This window comes from Centroberyx gerrardi, chromosome 2 (genome assembly GCF_048128805.1).
Source record: "Centroberyx gerrardi isolate f3 chromosome 2, fCenGer3.hap1.cur.20231027, whole genome shotgun sequence".
Lineage (NCBI taxonomy): Eukaryota > Metazoa > Chordata > Actinopteri > Beryciformes > Berycidae > Centroberyx > Centroberyx gerrardi.
Genome location: NC_135998.1, coordinates 27,304,969 through 27,323,344, shown reverse-complemented (window position 1 = coordinate 27,323,344; position 18,376 = coordinate 27,304,969). Strand labels below are relative to the sequence as shown.

At 44.7% G+C, this 18,376-nt stretch overlaps 2 protein-coding genes across 2 annotated transcripts; one reads left to right on the top strand and one right to left on the bottom strand.

The window, feature by feature from the left end:
* Positions 1–620: 620 nt before the first annotated feature.
* LOC139910717 (uncharacterized) lies at positions 621–15,269 on the top strand. Its single transcript, XM_078286188.1, has 18 exons — positions 621–670; positions 1,484–1,575; positions 2,272–3,246; positions 3,363–3,583; positions 3,717–3,752; positions 4,132–4,289; positions 4,842–5,013; positions 6,210–6,260; positions 6,752–6,866; positions 8,934–9,073; positions 9,589–9,698; positions 9,903–10,557; positions 10,655–10,822; positions 12,060–12,190; positions 13,200–13,385; positions 13,531–13,702; positions 14,258–14,299; positions 14,452–15,269. Exons 3-18 carry the CDS (start codon positions 2,289–2,291, stop codon positions 14,545–14,547), a joined length of 3,411 nt encoding a protein of 1,136 aa, XP_078142314.1. The 5' UTR covers positions 621–670; positions 1,484–1,575; positions 2,272–2,288; the 3' UTR covers positions 14,548–15,269.
* Positions 15,270–15,653: 384 nt separating this feature from the next.
* On the bottom strand, positions 15,654–17,309 carry ankrd34ba (ankyrin repeat domain 34Ba). Its single transcript, XM_071899121.2, has one exon. The coding sequence runs from the start codon at positions 17,307–17,309 to the stop codon at positions 15,654–15,656; it is 1,656 nt and encodes a 551-aa protein (XP_071755222.2).
* Positions 17,310–18,376: the final 1,067 nt, after the last annotated feature.

Genomic DNA, 18,376 nt, shown 5'->3' with positions numbered 1-18,376 from the left:
ACTCTGTATTCCTGCCTCAGGTGAAAGTCTCTCTTTCCTCTGGTTTTACAAAAAACAGCAGTTAGTTTTTCTTACTGGAACAAAAAGACACTGGTCACATCACCTTGAATGTAACATCTTTACACAGGTGACCTGTTAGTTTCAGTTTACTGATTGTTTTTGAGGCCTGGGCCTGGCACTAAGCTATATATCACAGAGCCTTTAACCCCATATGATTCAGATCGCAGCCTGAGGGCCCTAAACACTGTTCAACAAGAGGTGGTCAGGCCTTTACATCAGGGCTGCTAGACTTTGGAACGACCTCTGGAACGAGCAACAAATAATGATAATTATTACTATCATTATTATTATTATAAGTAGTAGTAGTAGTAGTAGTCTAGCAGAAGCAGCTGAATGTAGGTATTACACCAATTCAACACATGCCAGCTGATGGGGGTGAAGTGTAGTGTGTGTACACATTAGTCACAGTATCACTTCCTAGATGTGAGATGTAATTTCCTCACTCAGGTTTACTGCTCGGCAAACAGAGCTACAGGTAGACTGCTGCACTGTCTGAGTGACGTCACGGGGATGGGCAGGTCACGTGGTCACGTCTGTGGGAAACCTGTGCCTGTGGTCTAACGTTACTGAAATGGGAGGAAGGCAGCGGCAGAGAAAGGAAGAAAATAAGGTAGGCGAACTACAAGCCATATTTATATCAAATAAGCCAGGTAGGAATCCATGCATTTAGCAGGAATTGGCTGGGAATTATTTAGTTTGAGGGCTAAACTTTTTTGTGCCGAAAAGTCAGCTGTAACAGTCGCAACTTTACTCGCTGTTCGAGTAAAGTTTACCTCTTTAGGCGCCGTTGTTATCGTAAACACTTAACGAGTAAAATAAGTCATCCAGAACTATATTTTAGAAAGTCGCAGCCGTTAATACAGTCAGAAAAACACGAACATGTCTACCAGGTATCAAGCTGAAGTGTTTTGGTGCCTCCTGTCCAGCTGAACCCATGTAGGCTCATAGGTTTGTTTGAAGTTGGGCCAGTCGGGCCTTCCTGAATTATGCCACTGCATTCACATCGTTACTTTGCACTGAATAATGTATATTCCGTCAAATTTTTATATCATAGGCCAAGCTACACTTGCCTCCTGCCTTACAAAAGACCAGCTTGTAAACAGCTTTTCCTAATAACATGAGTAGGCGCCAGTCTGCACGTAACCTGCTGTTATTACAGCCTACCTAAAGAATTGATGATATTGACATGGAAGTCAAGAACACTTAAGGCTACTTGGTGTCAAGCTCTTCATAGTTTCAACTTGTAGTGAAGCACAGAATCACAAGCCCTTGGACCACTGACTGCTGACGTTTTGTTTGAGAAAATCAGACTTGCTGTTGACTCTCTCCAGAGCTTGTGTGTCACGGTGAGTGATCAGATCCACACTGCACACTGCAGCCAGCTAATGGATAAATGAGCCAACAGCCTTGTTTCTCTTCACAGGTCAATCCTCGGCACACTGTCTGTTCATACAAGGTTTGCATTCTGACCTGCAAGCCAATGTAAGTCGTGTTGAGTGACTGCGTGTGAAAGAGGTATTCAAGCACAGTATGTTTATTTTTTTAAAACAATTTACCTCTCAAGATCATATCCATTAAAACAAGTGGGCTCTTATGGGATGATTGATTATCACGAATGTATTTTTGTGCTGTCCGCAACAACTAACAAGTTGAGCATTCCTGGGTACAATACTTAATTGATTATTACAACAAGAAGGGGGTTTGTCCTGCTCCTTGTTTGGTTGTGGCACAAAAATGTGTTCTTGACTGGGCTTGCATGGAGGGTGCTTGGATAACATCTTGACTTTCCAGGGCTCTGGCTGAACGTATTTTCTCTGGTGACCTCTGGTACTGGGGTTAGCATTAAGGTGGTCCTGTATCCTTGGTTTTGGAGTAAAACAATGTTGCATGAATATGAGGCTGATCTCATTGAACTGGTCCAATAGGATTTTATGTTATCCTGTGCCTTCTTCCTCTTTTATCTTTCCTTGTTCTCTGCCTGCTGATGACTGTCTTCCGTTAATGATGTATAATGATAATATAGTGCATCAAACCATTAATAAGGACATAATCTAGCAACTCAGAGTGTATAATCCTGTTATTATGAGGAACAAGAAAAATCGGCTTTCATCTAAATTATAATATTTTGCGTGTGTATGCATGTGTGCGCATATGCGTGGTTATGTGTGTGTTTGTGTGTGTGTGTGTGTGTGTGTGTGTGTGTGCTCTTAGGGACCATCACCATCCTCATGTCATATGGAGGAGGCTTTTACGGACGCACTGAGCGTGTCCGCCAGGCGCCCCACTATGACCAGGTTCCCCACGGGTCCTTACCCAGAGAAGACTCCTACGATCTGCAGCCCCTGAGAGAGCAGAAAGCAGGTGACCTCGCTCGGAGTGCTGATCCCCTACCTCCCCCTCCTCTGCCAGACCATCCCCCCGTGGGACCCGAGTTCGACCCCAGTGGCAGCGAGGACAACCCGGATCCGGAGTCCGACCCTGCCATTGACATAAAACCGGTGCACCGCTTCATCCCAGACTCCTGGAAGAACTTCTTCAGAAACAGCGGCCGGAGCAGCAGCAAGCCCTGGCCCATGCCTGCCTCCTCGTGTAACAACAACAACAGCACCAGTGAGGGGGTGCGTTGCTCTCCTCCCCAATCCCCCTCTGTTCCTGGCTCCTACCACGATCCCTATGGGGGGTCGGGGAGCAGCTACAACTCCCGCAAAGAGCTACTGGAAGTGCGGGAGCCCCATGAGTCCATTTCAGGGCGCACCCACCACACGGGTTTGACCTACAGTGAGCGAGTGGAGGAGTACCACCAGCGCTACGCCTACATGAAGTCCTGGGCGGGGCTGCTGAGGATTCTGGGGTGCGTGGAGCTGCTACTGGGAGCAGCAGTATTTGCCTGTGTCTGCGCTTATGTCCACAAGGACAACGAGTGGTTCAACATGTTTGGATACTCCTCTCCTGGAGGAGGGTATGGGCCTCATGGAGGGGGAATATACGGCACAGGCGCGTCCTACTACACGGGTCCTAAGACTCCATTTGTGCTGGTGGTGGTGGGGCTGGCCTGGGTGGTGACTGTGATCCTATTAGTGCTGGGGATGACGATGTACTACCGCACCATCCTGCTGGACTCATCCTGGTGGCCTCTGACTGAGTTTACCATAAACCTTGCTCTGGCAGTGCTATACATGGCAGCAGGTAGGACATGCAGCTGTATGCATCTTCCATCACGATGTAGGACAAGTTAACCTCAAGTCATGGTAAGTCAAACGACCAAATGCCTCTTGTATAACAGCATTTCTGCTCTTCACCAGGGATCGTCTATGTCCGAGACACAACACGCGGGGGTCTCTGTTCCTACCCCGTGTTCAACAACGGCATTAATGGGGCGTTCTGCCGCACTGAGGCTGGCCAGACTGCTGCCATCATTTTTCTGTTTGTCACCATGGTCGTGTATCTGATAGGAGCCATGGTGTGTCTGAAGCTGTGGAGACATGAAGCTGCACGCAGATATCGGGAGAGGTATGGCCAGGAGGTAAGATCTCAGCTGTGTATGTTTACTGCACATGTTTATATGTTTGGGTCTGCGTTTGTATTTTGATCTCATAACAGTGTATTCTGATTATATACTATATTTGATTATATTTTTTGTTTGTCCATTTGCACAGATGCAGTCTTCAGAGATGCGAGGTGCACAATCGTTGGTAAGCATTCTGTAATGTAAGACTCAAAGTGATGGTGAACTTTGGTAGTAGCTTGGGTTGTGTAGCTTCCTGGCCATGATATAACCCCAAAATGTGCGATTCTCTGTTGTCTGTTGCTCCAGTAGAGAGTTAGAGAATTGCGTTTTTTTCTCTCTCCATTCACTGCCATTATATGGAGAAACGGGTCTGACAAACACACTTCTAGCACATAAACGAACGCAAACAAAGCAGATTCTGACAACATCTTAAAAAAACTAGTCATTCAGTTTATAATATACCCAGGTGGAGTACTGTCACCCTGTCTATTTTATCAGCTAGCTCAATCACCACATTTCATCTGACTTGACTGGTTGTTCTGTCTGTTGCTCTGCCTCTGCAGATGGCTCCAGGTCCTGTTCCCAAGGCTCCAGAGCCGGTCCAAGGCTCTACAGTGGTTCCTATCCAGGCTGCCCCAAAGGCAGGACCTCCGAAGGTTATGCAGGGAGCCATACCATCAGGACACATTCCAAAACCTGTGATCATGCCTGACTACATTGCGTGAGTGCTGCTCAGATCTACAGAATAACTTGACTAATGGTATCCTAAAAATGTAAATGGGTTAAGCCAGTGCTGGATAGAAACAGAGAAGACAGTAGAAAACATTGAAATATCCCTTTTAGGGGGATTTACAGTATCTCACAACACAACACAACACATAACAACACATAACACAGTAGTTATACTGTGCTGTATTTCCTGAATCTCAACAGAGGCAAATTAATCACACACATGCAAATCCACCCCGATCGACCAAGCTGAGACTTGCAATGAGAATTGAATGTTTTCTTTTCATTTTTATGTGTATCTTTGTAATCTTGAGAGAATTATATTTCATAGAAAAGTAAGTATAGCCCAGTCCCTTGCCATCATGATATACAGTATATGCCACATTGTTACTGTATTACTACTTTGGTAAACAATTGAGCAACCATATCTAGCATTGCCTAGTAATTAAATGCAGTACAACTTAACCTTATTTCTTAGTGCTGTAGCGCTGTAAAGGAATCGCACAATCTTAAGGAAGTGTAATTCTCTATCTCCATCCTGCAGTAAGTATCCAACCATCCGGTCTGATGATGAACGGGACCAGTACCGGGCTGTGTTCAATGACCAGTATGCCGAGTACAAAGAGCTGCACTCAGAGGTGCAGGTTACTCTCAAGAAGTTTGATGAGATGGACTCCATGATGCACAGCCTGCCCCAGAACCCTACCAGCCAGATGGTGATTGGTTGCTTCCATTTCTGTCGCTTCCCAAAATAATGCACAATCACTTTATTTTCTCAGCTGGTATACATATTGGCAACTGGCTGATTTCCTTTAGGTCTAAAATGTCCCCCACATTAATCCTTCTTTATACCTGTGTGCACTAAATCGAGGTACTATGAGATCCATTTTAATCTTATTTTCATTTTTTGTGGTTTTGTTTCTGAAGCCACGTTTTATATGTATTTCTTTTGTTGTTTTTTCCCTTTTTGTACTCCTAAATGCCTGCTATTACTACCTAAATGTGCAGTAGGCATATATATTTTCATATTTTAGTGTCTTTGCAACTGCAGATTTTTTGTATCTGATAGCGGTTTAAAATTGTTATTGGCTTTATCTACAAGGTGACAGATGAATGCCCACACACTTGCACACATTCATATTTTGCTTCCAACAAACAGCACTGCTCATATTTTGCAAGTGATTGTATTGGCAGAGCTGTACTGGAAAATATCTGGGTGGTCTAGGTCTAGAATATAGAGAGTCTAGGTCTAGAATATAGAATATAGAGTAGTCAATGACAATAAACAGTAGAAACAGTAAAAATAGTAAAACAAAAAAAGAGCAAATAAATCAAGGATTGTCTTATACACTTGTACAGGCAAACACACACACACAGCTCTGCACCTCACACCTTGCCATGATATTGAAATGTGTCTTATCATGTTTTCATAATGGGATTAATTCACTCAAAATAACAAAAGTTCAACTATTTCTACAGTTTCCCTAAAATGTCACAGTTGCATGTTACTCTGCGTTCACCACTGAAGTCCATTTTTAACCGTTAGATCCTGTGCGTCATTTCTGCACAGCAGTAAACAGGGCCCTACTGAACAGATTACATCAATGAGTCCCATGGTTTCATGTGAGTGTTGAGGAACCGTATGGGACAGAGCCAAACTGCGTCTCATGAATATTGCATCCAGTCTTCTTTGTTGTGTAGCTCTGTCTCATTTCCCCGTCCTGAAACGTCCTCTGTCTGTGTTTCCTGTTCCTGCTGGACTTCCCCTCCACCCTCAAATTCCTTCCCTGCCCCATACAGTACTTTATGGCATCAGTTCTGCGCTTTGATATTTGTGAAAGGGATTTTTTGTGTTGTATTTTAGTCTTTAATGAAGTGACCTAAGTTGAATAATCTCCTCTCTCTTTTCTAGGAGTACGATCGCATTAACAAAATCCTTCAGGAGTACCAGAGGAAGAAAAATGTGAGTCCATTGTCTTGTCACCGTTGATTGTTTGTGTATTCTGTATGCAGCAGTGGCTTTCTCTTAGCTGCCCACGTTAGTTTATACTATACAACATGGCTGGTTCTCTGCTGTGTGCTCTTTGAGTTTCTAGAGAGTAAGTAGAAGAGTAGCTGTAGTTAGAGGCTGTGAATCTCTAGCAAAGACTCCAGGCTCACTAGACAGAAAAGAGGATGTGTGTTTTTGTAGCTGAATGTATTAATTACCTCTTGAAACATACGCAGCAATGGATGCATTGTGCTTATCAGTCAAAGTAAATGACATGTTCAGCACACTGCAATACATTCAGAGCGGGGAAAAGGTAATGATCTTACAGACTTAAGTAGCTGCTCCAAAGCTCTGTTGAATTTGCATGGTTAATGATCAGCAAGTGGCTGGTTTGTTTAGTTAGTCTGAGAGTAAAATCTGTATCACACTTAATCTGTATCTCTGCTTCTACTTTACCCTCCTAGGATCCCACTTTTCTTGAGAAGAAGGAGCGCTGTGAGTACCTGAAGAACAAACTCTCACACATCAAACAGAAGATTCACGAATATGATAAGGTCATGGAGTGGAACGACGGCTACAGCTAAACTACTACGGCTTCTCTGCCTTGGGACACCACTGGAAACAAACACAGAACTATTCGTGACAGTTACCGGTGGTGGAAATGACATTCAAGTGGGCCAACTTGCAGACCACAGAAACACAGTGGGAATCAATGGACTGGAACCACAGCATACAGCTAATGGGACGTTGTATTGGCACTGATCTTTCCAGTCTGCTTTGTCTTTCACATCTGTACCGCAGCTATCTATATAAGCAACTGTCACCATGTTTGTATGTGTGCGTGTATTTATGCGTGCGTGCATGCCCACAGTGCAACCAAAGGGGGGAAATGGTTTACTTTTATACTTAAATTGGTCTGAATATGCAAAGGACGCAATATATGTATGATACTGTGACTGTAATTGTAGCTGAGGCTTACTACTTCATTTCATAAATAACACTGGGATCCGATGTGAATGTTTAATGTAATCAGTGGGAGATATTGCCGGACTTAAGAAGGGAGACGGAGAGAAGGATACAAAAGAAATTCAGTTTCCTAACCAAAATGAAATAGGTTGCAAATTTTTGTTAATTAATGTTTACCTCCTGCCTACTTCTACCTATATTCCTGTACTTCAGGTCTTCAGGTTTATTTACTTTGCCTGCAGAAGCTTCACAGCTGACATGAACACCTCTAATGTCCCCATCCCAACTGAGTTATTGAACTGCTGTAAAGACTGTTTTGATTGTTTTTGATTGCACATTGTGTTTTTGTGGATAACTGTTTGACAAATATCTGAATCGGTAAATATGCGTGTCCTACAGGTTTGATAATGGCATTACTGAATCATTTTGTCATCAGTTATGTGTGTTTTAATACTCTACTGCCTTTGTTCAACCATTTCATACAGTAGATTAAACATTTTGTACTTTGTAGTGTTGGTAAATATCCTAAGTGCCTTACTTATGCCTAAATATCTTAATGTTATCTTCCTCATACCACTATGTTAACCACAGTACTTCTTACACTACATCTGAGATGAACTGACCACTGTGATGTGACTGTGGACCTCATCATTAATCGCTCACCCTATTACAAGTTCTGTGTATTTCTCACTTTTATCTTACCAAATATAATTGTAAATATGTTGCTGTAAATGTCCATGTTCTTTCATAAATTAATTAATGAACTGGTGCTTGCTGTCTTCAGAATACAGTCTTGCTTATGCACTTTCAGCTTGTGGTCTTTTCCTTTATTCTGTTTCTGGAACTGGGGAGAAAAATTATATAGAACCATACTAATCCTATTATACATTCTAGGCTACTATACAAAAATCACAGCAAAACTATGCCTATAGAAAGTCTATAAGTTTAAACTATAAGATATATATATATGTATATGTTAAGTAGTCTACAACAAGGTCTATGAAATCGTTATTGAGTACCACAGACACACTAAGTCACTATAGGAAAATTATAATGACACCATATTATAGTGATAGAATGAGATAAAAAATACCATATGGATACAGTCACTATAACTCACTATTGATCACCACAGACAAAATTATAGGACTATTAAAATGATACCATCTTAGACAAATGTCTGTACTGTATGTACCGTATATCATTAAGTATGATAAGGTCACTATAAATAGAGTAGCCTACCAAACACTGACAAGTCACCATTGAGGCAATTAATTACCCAGCAGTCACTGCGATACTAATATGAACTACAGCAGAGAGCATGGTGGAGGAGCCAACTTACCGCAAATGTATATAATATAGCTCTAAATTAAATGGCTACAATTCAAATTACTGTAGGCTAATATTTAATTATATTATTATATAAAAACAAAACTTAATATATTATAGCCTACAAAAGAGCAACTTCTCAGGTAGAAACAGACATTTTACAATTTCACCATTCATTCATGTTTGACTGATTATTATTATTTGTTTTTTTTCAGTGATTTAATTTATTTATCCAGTCATGCCCATTGCGCTCTGAAACAAACACACTGACAATATTGAGAAAATGCGTGCTGCTCAATCTATGTAATGCCCCAATGATGCACGAGTTTTCTTTTTGTGGTCTATGGGCAGCGCTGCATATCTCCAATAAAACTGGAAACATGCTGCAAATGCAGCAACACCTGGCTGGTGGCATGCCATGTCATCAGGAAGCGGTGCTAGAGGGAAGTGTGTCCCAGACGGAGCTGCTGCCGCAAGTCCTGCACCCTCTGGTATCGGTTCCTTCCTCATGTGAACGGCCCTTCTGATACAACAGGCGTAATGGGAGCATTTACATGAAGGCCCTCCCGTGCTGAGAAGTAATGCGACACCTGGGAGGGGGCGGGTCACAGCTGACGGTGAGCGGAGCTGAACTGGGTGTGGCCTGAGTTGTTTTTATCATCTGCAGACAGTTTCAGGTGAAATATTTCAGGCGGACCTGGGAGGAGCGGACGCACCTAGCGACAGGTGAGTGTCTCGACTGTAATTTGTGTCGTTAATGCTGGAGGTTTCTAATATTAAATCTCTAACTTGCTACCTGTACGAGCCACAGGTGTGTTGTTGGATACAGCTAAAATCATCTCGTCAACAGCAGCCTGTTAACTCTGGTCTGATAATAGTCAGCCACCTGTTGTGCCAAGTCTCGCATTGAAAACGGTTATTTTAAAATCACATAACACCTTATTGTTGTTGTAACATGATATCAAAAGTCATTTTCGATGTAAGGAACTCTTATGTCTTCTTGTAGATCCTGTGTACAGAACAGCAGTTCAGCAGAGAAGTGAGGCACCCAGAGGATCCAGCAATGTCCTCCAGGCCCAACGGGAGCCCGCCTCCCTACGAGTCAGACAATGGATAGTGAGTCTCTTTCAGTAAATATAAATCTTCCCTTTGATCATCACTTAACCATATGTTTCAAAATGCCCTATTAGTACCATATATCCACATCCATATATCCACATCCATATATCCACATTACATGTGGATATATGGATATATGTCAGATTGGATTTTACACTCCCAAACTGTATGGCCTGTCACATGTGTGTTTTCCATCTGCAGCAATGCCCCAGCCCAGCCGGCCTATTCCTATTACCCAGATGACGAGTTCCAGCATTTCTACCGCTGGACCTCTCCTCCAGGCATCATCAAAATCATGGGCATCATTGTCATCGTGCTGTGCGTGGCCATATTCGCTTGCGTCGCCTCCACGCTAGCTTGGGACACCCAGGGAGGCCTGTCTGGCTACGGAGGGGGCTACGGAGGGGGCTACGGAGGGGGCTACGGGGGGGGCTACGGCAGCTCTTCGTACGGTTCTTTTGGCGGTGCCGGATACGGAGCCGGTAACAACTACGGCTATGGCGGACTCGGAGGGAACTACAACGACCCCCGGAAGGGCAAGGGCTTCATCATCGCCATGGCGGCCATCACCTTCATCGCCGCCCTGGCCATCTTCATCATCATCGTGTCTCGGCAGGGCCTGTCCCAGTCCAGGAGGTTCTACCTGGCTGTGGTGATCGTGTGTGCCATCCTGGCGCTGCTGATGCTTATAGCGACCATAGTGTACTTGATGGCAGTGAACCCTATGGCCCAATCCGCTGGATCGGCGTACGGAAGCCAGATAGCCGGCCTGTGTGCCCAGTACCAGCAGCCACAGACTACAGGAGTGTTCGTCAACCAGTACCTCTACCACTACTGTGTTGTGGAGCCACAGGAGGTGAGAGCAGCTGTTTTCAGCTACATGCACGGGGGTGTGTGAGTCGCGAGCGTCTATGTGTGTGTTTTCCGACACTGTGCTCCATCTCTCATTTCAGGCGATCGCGGTGGTGTTTGGCTTCCTGGTCACTGCGGCTCTGATCATCACCCTGGTGTTTGCTCTGAAGACTCGCCAGAAAATCCAGAACTACGGCAAGAGCAACATTTTGTGGAGGAAAGTGAAGGTCATCGACGACACAGCCCCACCTCAGGATGTAGAGGCATGGGTGAGTTTGATTATCCAGTCTGTTAACACCTTCATCCCCCCTCTCTCCAGGGGTAAAATCAAATGAAGCTATCACAGCTTAATAGGAAAGACAAGCTGAATCACTGTTTCACCAGCCAGCCGGGGTCCGGTGTGGAAGGGGTAAAGAGACTTTTACAACACAGGTCTGTGTCTGCCTGCTTGCTTGTATGAAGTGCAGCAGTAGGCCTGGTGTGTGTGTCAGCTGAAGTGGTACAACCTGTTTGGCGACAGTCACCTGTGTGTTAGAGGGGGAGGGGAAGTGTGGAGCAACAAGCTCTCTCTCTCTCTTGTGCACTTGGTTTCTGGGTGTGGCGTGTACATGGATGGCAGTTTCAACCTCATGCTGTATAGTAGGCCGAACTCCAACAATATAAGAACTAGGTTTACTACTGTCGGTATGTTTTGGAAATCGATAAATCCAACTCAGTGTCATGATGAATCATGAATCATGAAACTATTTTTAGAAACCTTTTGTAACTTCTTACACATACACTTGACTTATTTAATCAGTGATAGATGAATCATATTGGTATTGGTTAATAGTTGACAGTCATCATGGGCTTCAGTGCAACCAATTCCTTGCAGTTGAGCTCACTCAAGAGGAAGAACAGGTCTGACTTGTATTCGCAGCCATGAAGCCCACCAGCTCGCAGACACATAACACCAGGACAGCAACATGACACTGAGAACTCGCGGCATTTCACTGCAACTTGTGGAAACTAGTCTGAAAGTGCTGAGACAGTGTCATTGCAGTGACCTGCGGCACCTCATGCCTATCCGTCTGTGTTTTGGGAATGTACAGTACGGGTGTAGTTTGATGTTGTCAGAGACTTAAAGAGGACGGCCTTCCTGCAAGTCCGTGCCTGTTTACCTTTACCTGAGCTGGTAAAGATCCAGCAAATGTTGTTTGTTTTGTTTGAGGAAGCCGCCCATCGTATGGGAAGTTGAGGGAAAATGGTAAACAATCCGCTATTGTACCTGTTATGGCTGAAAGCACAATTATTACTTCACACTGTAGATTATTTACAATAACTTATTGTAACATATAACATATTTATCTTGTGTTAAAAACAATATAAAACGATGTATCGCTCAGAAATTTGTTACCCAGAGATTTCATTACCACACTGCATTCCTATATAATGACGACAAATATCTATTGATTGACATATGATATACTTTGCTAATATATGTATGTGTGTGTTTAATCTCCAAAGGTGAACAATGTGTCAGCTGCTCCAGAAGAGCTTCCAATGTCTGACTACCCTGTGAAGTTAGCGGGGTCCAGGAGCCACCTGGATGACACCAGTACAAACTATGACAAACCACCGTACAGCTACAGCCCAGAGTGAGTATACTGACAGGGGCTCTGCACTATTTACCAGGTGACACCTGAACAACTGCAGGTAACAGGGAATGTGTGTAGCCCACATGGGGCACATGATGTAATATGCACCGTGTGGCAGTATGCTGCAGATGGCAGTACAGAGAGTGACATGCTCAGCAGTAATTTGCCTGTGGAGCATTCTGATCTAGCCATGTTGTTTTTCCAGACTGCTGCTGTAGAACAGCTTGCTGGAACTTGTTCCTATGCAAAAAAAAAACAGGTACCTGGGTGTGTGGTGCTTTTTCTGCAAGGACAGTGAGCCAGCGCACTGCACAGACACTGGTTGTATGTCAGTGTAATGGAGCTTCCTTCTTAGGTTCACTTTCCACAATAATCTGAACAAAATGGTGACTGAATTCATGTGGTCATTTGGTCTCTGCCAGACAAAATGAACAATTAATCACATTTTTCAGCAACATGAAGCCATGTCAAATACGTCTGAGGTGACAAGAAACAGGCAAATATGTAGGAGGAAACAGGAAGTCACCTTTACTATATTAATCTGAGATGAGCTGGCTGTGTGATCCATCATCACATCGGTATGGCCTGTATTTCTACTTCCTCCCTTGTCATAGGAAAGAGTGTGGGAAAGTGGACTGTTGCATGTGAGCTCATACATCTAAAGATAACTACTTTTTGCCACCTGTTTAAAAAACGGAGGTAAAAGGAGGATCAAATACAGACTCAAACCAGATACGATTGCCATACAGAGTTTCTTGTATTTTACAGACAGTCTTTTCCTATTATGTAATCGCACTTGTCATGGATGTATAATAAATCTTGGCTTCCTTCCAGAGTGACTGGAAGACAAAGTAAAATCAGCTCATAACAATAAAAAACAGACCTAAGCTTAAGTAGCAGCAGTAGTCGCAGCTTTTCTGTTCTGTTTTGTGTCATTTTTATCACCATTATTAAGTTTTGCTGTACAACAAACAGCTGTATGAACACTTCAACCCTCCCTTTCTCTCAGCCCTCCAGTGGAGGAAGACGTGCCGGTGCGAAACGGCTTCCCCCATAGCAGTAACTCAGACATGGCCAGTTCAGCGGGGAGGCCCAAGAAGCGGCGTCCCCGCCGGCAGCGCCGCGCCGACGGCCAGGACTACGACACCGACTACGCCTCCTCTGGAGACGAGCTGGACGACAACGACTTCGACAGGTACAAAGAAATGATGGACTCTTGGGTCAGACTTGGGGTGTGGTCTTCTACGTTATTTCGACGCGTTTCTGCTGTTATTTAAATATGCCCTCTCTTGCTATTTCCCCTCTTCCCTCTCTCTTTATCCGCTCTCTTCCCGCCTCAGCGAATTTCCGCCCATAGTAAATGAGCAGGACCGCGCCGACTACAAGCGGGAGTTTGACCGCGACCACCAGGAGTACAAAGACCTGCAGGCGGAGCTGGACGTCGTCAATAAGAACCTGTCAGATGTGGACAGAGAGCTGGATGAGCTGCAGGAGGGCAGCCCGCAGTACCTGGTGAGATATTAAAGGAACATATTTCATTTCTCACTGAGTTTTCTTATTATCTCTGTAATTTTTCATCTTCTTCAGACCCACCTGAGCTGTTGTTCAATACCTCCAGCATTTCAAGCAAATCGATAGATGCATTACCTTCTGCTGCTCATTGGATCCTATTCAGTTTGGAACTCCACCAAATATCATGTTGATGGACATCGTCATCTATCTGAAACTAAAATCTACCAATGCAGCAATTGGTTCCTTTCATAAAAATAAGTCACGTAACTGGCAGCAAGGTCTTAGGTTAGAAGATTTTGAAGCAATGTGCTCAGCATACCGTTTGCTTTAGAATTTCTAGTGTTAAATATTTATTTTAATCGCATTGTGCATCTTTCATTAAAGTGACCTTGCTTCAAATTCTAACAGCAAAGTCATGCACTGAGAATCGGACGGTCCAGATATCACAGAGATACAGTAACCGATATAAGCCACAAAATGACGCACTGGTATTTTGTGTCCATGTTGTTCTACATGTTGTTGAATTGTTTTCAATACTGTACATTCTTTCCACAGGATGCCTTGGATGAGTACCACAGGCTAAAGGACATTAAAAAGGTACGTGGGGTCACTGAATGGATCTACAGGGATGGAGGTCTATCTGAAAACTTAAGAATCCAGCTTTAGCATTTTATACCGGCTTTTGAAGACATAAATAATTCTAATAATGGCTTACTATTTTTCTTGCCGACCTACCATTCTCCCCACAGTCTTCAGATTACCAGGTGAAGAAGCGCAGGTGTAAATATCTGAAGGGCAAACTGTCCCACATCAAGAAGATGGTCAGCGATTACGACAGGGCCTGAGCAGCTCCTCCAGGACCGTCCGCCTGTCCCGAGTTGAGGGACTAGACCGGGTCTGGCTCTGTTTAGCTGTTACTGACAGCGACAAAGACTAAGAAGCGTTGTGTAAAGGATGACCTACACGCTATACACAGGAGTGATCACAGTCTTCCTGAGCTGATAGCTGGTGAAGCTTTTTAAGGGTTGTTTCAACTTGGTACTTTGGAAGCACAGAAAACAAATTTTCTATTTTGTATTATGCCACTATTTGTATTTTGAATATCAACTGCCATGGATACTTTAATCTGTATTTATTTTACCTAATGATCTGAATACAATGGCCTAGTAGATCTGCTACTAGTTTGTGGAGTGAACACAAATGAACACATTATCCCATTTTTAATACCCATTGCTTATAATGACTCAACTTGAGATGGTCCTTTTTACTGTCTTTTTTTATTGTTATTTTTAGTCCATACTCAGGTTTTGTTACTTCAATATAAACGTGTAAATATGTGGGAAACACTGTGATGTTCTTAATGTTCTTTTAGCAATTTTTGGAAGCAAGTTAACGTGTATTATGGTGTTTTTCTTTCATGCGTGGTACAGAACAGACATGACACTTATAAATGATTATGCATTTTTTAATGCTCAGTGCTTTTTTGAACAGTTGTGTACTTTCATAATGATTTGTGACACCTTTATTGTAATAAGTGATTGATTAAACATTCTTCTGGATCTTCTTATATTTGTCTACATCTGTACTTGTGCAGCACTAATACACGGATCAGAATCTTACTGGGAGATGCCTTTTAAAAAGAGCGTTGTGGCAAATAATCAAACACCAATCTGAAAAAAGAAAACTAACCTGAAAGCCCTCTAGCTTCAGCAAATTGTAGCACACTGAAGCTATGTTCACAGTTTTACAGTGACAAAACCCAGCATATTGAAGCGGAGGGAGGCAGTTATGTACATTGTTGTATCCATCAGGGATTTATTTTTTCAGTTGTCCTCTTTGGTCTCCCTCACTGAATTTGACTGCGCGGAAAATTTGCATGACAACACTTTTTTACGTTAAAGCACACTGATGAACTCTGATGGTCCTTTCTTTGCGTTTGGCAAATGTCCCATCAAGCTTTTGTTTTGAACTGCTCCGTCTGCATGGAGTGTCTCCTCAGCAGCATCCTCCTGGTTAGCTCCTTGGGAGGCCCAGGGGGAGCAGAGGGAAGGAACGCTTTCAGACCCGCCTCTTTCCCACAGGAACCCCTACCACCGGAGCTGGGGTCATAACTGCTGGAGGTGTTGGGGGAGTTGAGGTTCAGAGGCGGCAGCGACCTGGGCCGGGACTGGGAGCTGTGGTCTAAGAAGAAGGCCCCGGACCCCCTGCGCTCGAACCCAGAGAGGACGCTTCTGGTCAGACCCGGGCCCGCCAGCGACTCCCTGGAGCCCAGCGTGGTGGAGGACCGTAGCATGAGCAGTCTCCTGCTCTCTGCCGGGTCTCTCGCCCTCTGCTGGGGCTCCTCGGGAAGATTTCGGCTCTGCGCGGCCAGCTGGGGATCGGAGCTGTAGATGTCGGCGCCCAGCTTGCGCCTCTGAATGATGCTTTGCAGGCTGGACGATGCCATGTTGTGAAGCGGACTGCCAAGGTTTCTGCCGCCGGAAAAGGAGGAAGAGGAGGTGACTGAATTTGTGCCAAGGGTTTGAGAGTGGAGGTCAGGATGGGAGGCAGAGTGGGTTGAGAAGAGACCCGGTAAAGATGTTTTATGCCCTAGTAGTTCAATGCACTCTCCCTCTCCCTGAATCTCACTTTCTTCTTCCTTTTCCAATCTTCTTTCAGACTTGTCTAAGCTATCAGTGGAGCAGTTTTTCCCAGCGTCCCTGTCCAGTATGGGACATCTGAGAGAGAGGTCCTCCTTCAGGTCGAGGTCTGGAAGGTCTTCTGTGGACGAGCGGGCTGCATGAGGCTGCTGGGCCAACAGAGAAGCTGGGATCTTCAGCCAGGGCTCAGAGTTCAACCTCAGGAGGGGCTGCTGCAGTCTGCCCAGCTCCCCTTGGCCTAGCCCTCGAAGCCGCGACGGGGAACACGGGTGAGAGCTGACCCCAGTCCCTCCAGAACACTGGCTCTCCTTAAAGGAGAACACCTGCTTGGGAGAAGGGTTGGAGAAAGAGGAGACGCACTGGGGGGAAGTGATGAGCTGGATTTCAGAGGGAGATGCAGGCGCTGCTAAGGGCATTTTATCCATCTGATCAAGGGGACCAAGAGGAAGCATGCTGAGATATTGCTTGGCCTGCAGCTTCCCACAGGGGAACTTGTCAATCGTTATGATGATCACCTCCTTACCCTTGGCCTTGCAGGTGTCAAGCAATAGCTTCAGAACCTTCTGGTCTCCGGCCGTGACCGCGTAGACCAGCGCCGACGTCCCGGACCGGTCCTCCAGGCCGACGTCCGCCCCGCTGGCCAGGAGCAGAGACACCACCTCGGACCCGGCCTGCTCCCGGCAGGCATGCATCAGCGCCGACCGCCCCGCCTTGTCCTGGATGTCGGGGTCCGCCCCTCTCTCCAGCAGGTACTGGACCAGTTTGACCCGGCTGGCGCTCTGGGCGTCGGTGTGCTGGGTCCTGCAGGCCACCATCAGGGGCGTCTGCCCTTGCCCGTCGCTCTCGTTGATGTAAGCCCCCCCCTCCAGAAGCAGCCGCGTGAGGCGCAGGCGGCGAAGGAAGACGGCTCTCAGCAGGGGGTTGCCCGAGTCCACAGCGAGCCCAGAGATACTGCCCTCTCCCTCCATGGCTCCCCCTCTCCGGCCCAGGGCTCAGCCAGAACCGGTGGCTTTGGAGATGCAGCAGGACAGGTTTCTGTGGGGAATAAAAGAATCATTTTAGAGAATTATGCAGAATTAAAGCAAGTTGAAAATGCATTTGTGCAAAAATGGGTTTGTTAATTTCAAACCAAAACCAACCATCTCTGCATTTGAAAATATTGTGATGGAAATAAGTTACCTAAATGTTTTTTTCTATATGTATTCAAATGTCTTGTGGTCTGATTAAATATCTGCCCCTCCTTTTTATCAATTAATTCCCTATTTATCTGTGAAAACAGTGGTTCTGGAGTTTGAAAAAACCGGAGATGTGAAATATTTGGTTTTATTGCTTGCAGATAGGATCCATTCAACAAACAGCTCCTTTTCATGTGCTTGTCCTCTGCAGCCCCAGGAGAGGCAGCCAGTTTCTATCAGCCATTGTGCTGTTTGTCCTTGCTTCTCTCTATCAGACCGGCTAAGATGGCTGTGACATGTGCTTCAGACAGTAACATAATATTTTCCTGTGGATTTACAGGCCATGAAATAGAGAAATTGCATGTCTTTATTGAGGATTTAGATATAAAAATGTGAAATTAATATTATATATATATATCATTAGATAGGCTGAATCTTTTTCTGTGTGTGTGTGTGTGTGTGTGGTCCAAAGATGTGCCAGCCATAATGAAGCTGTAATGACTCCATTTTGTATTGAGACTGAATGACACACTGAGCAGCAGAGACTTGCACAGTGTTGCATGTGGGCGTCGTAAGAGGAGGGAGAGTCATCTTTGTCTCACTTAAGGTCAGAGAAAAACATTGTCGGGGTGGGCTTTTAAAATTGTTAGAGGAACGGAATATGCAAGTTGTGTAAGTAAAAAACTTACACTCAGTATGTGGCTCCCTCACAGATTTCCACTCCAGGGGTTTTCAGTGTGCCTGCATGCATACTGTATGTGTGCGTGTGTGTGTTCTAGACACAGGGGGAACAAATTATTATTGTCATAGTTGTCATAAGTATTGACAATAATCAAGTCCATTTGGTGAAAATGGTCTGC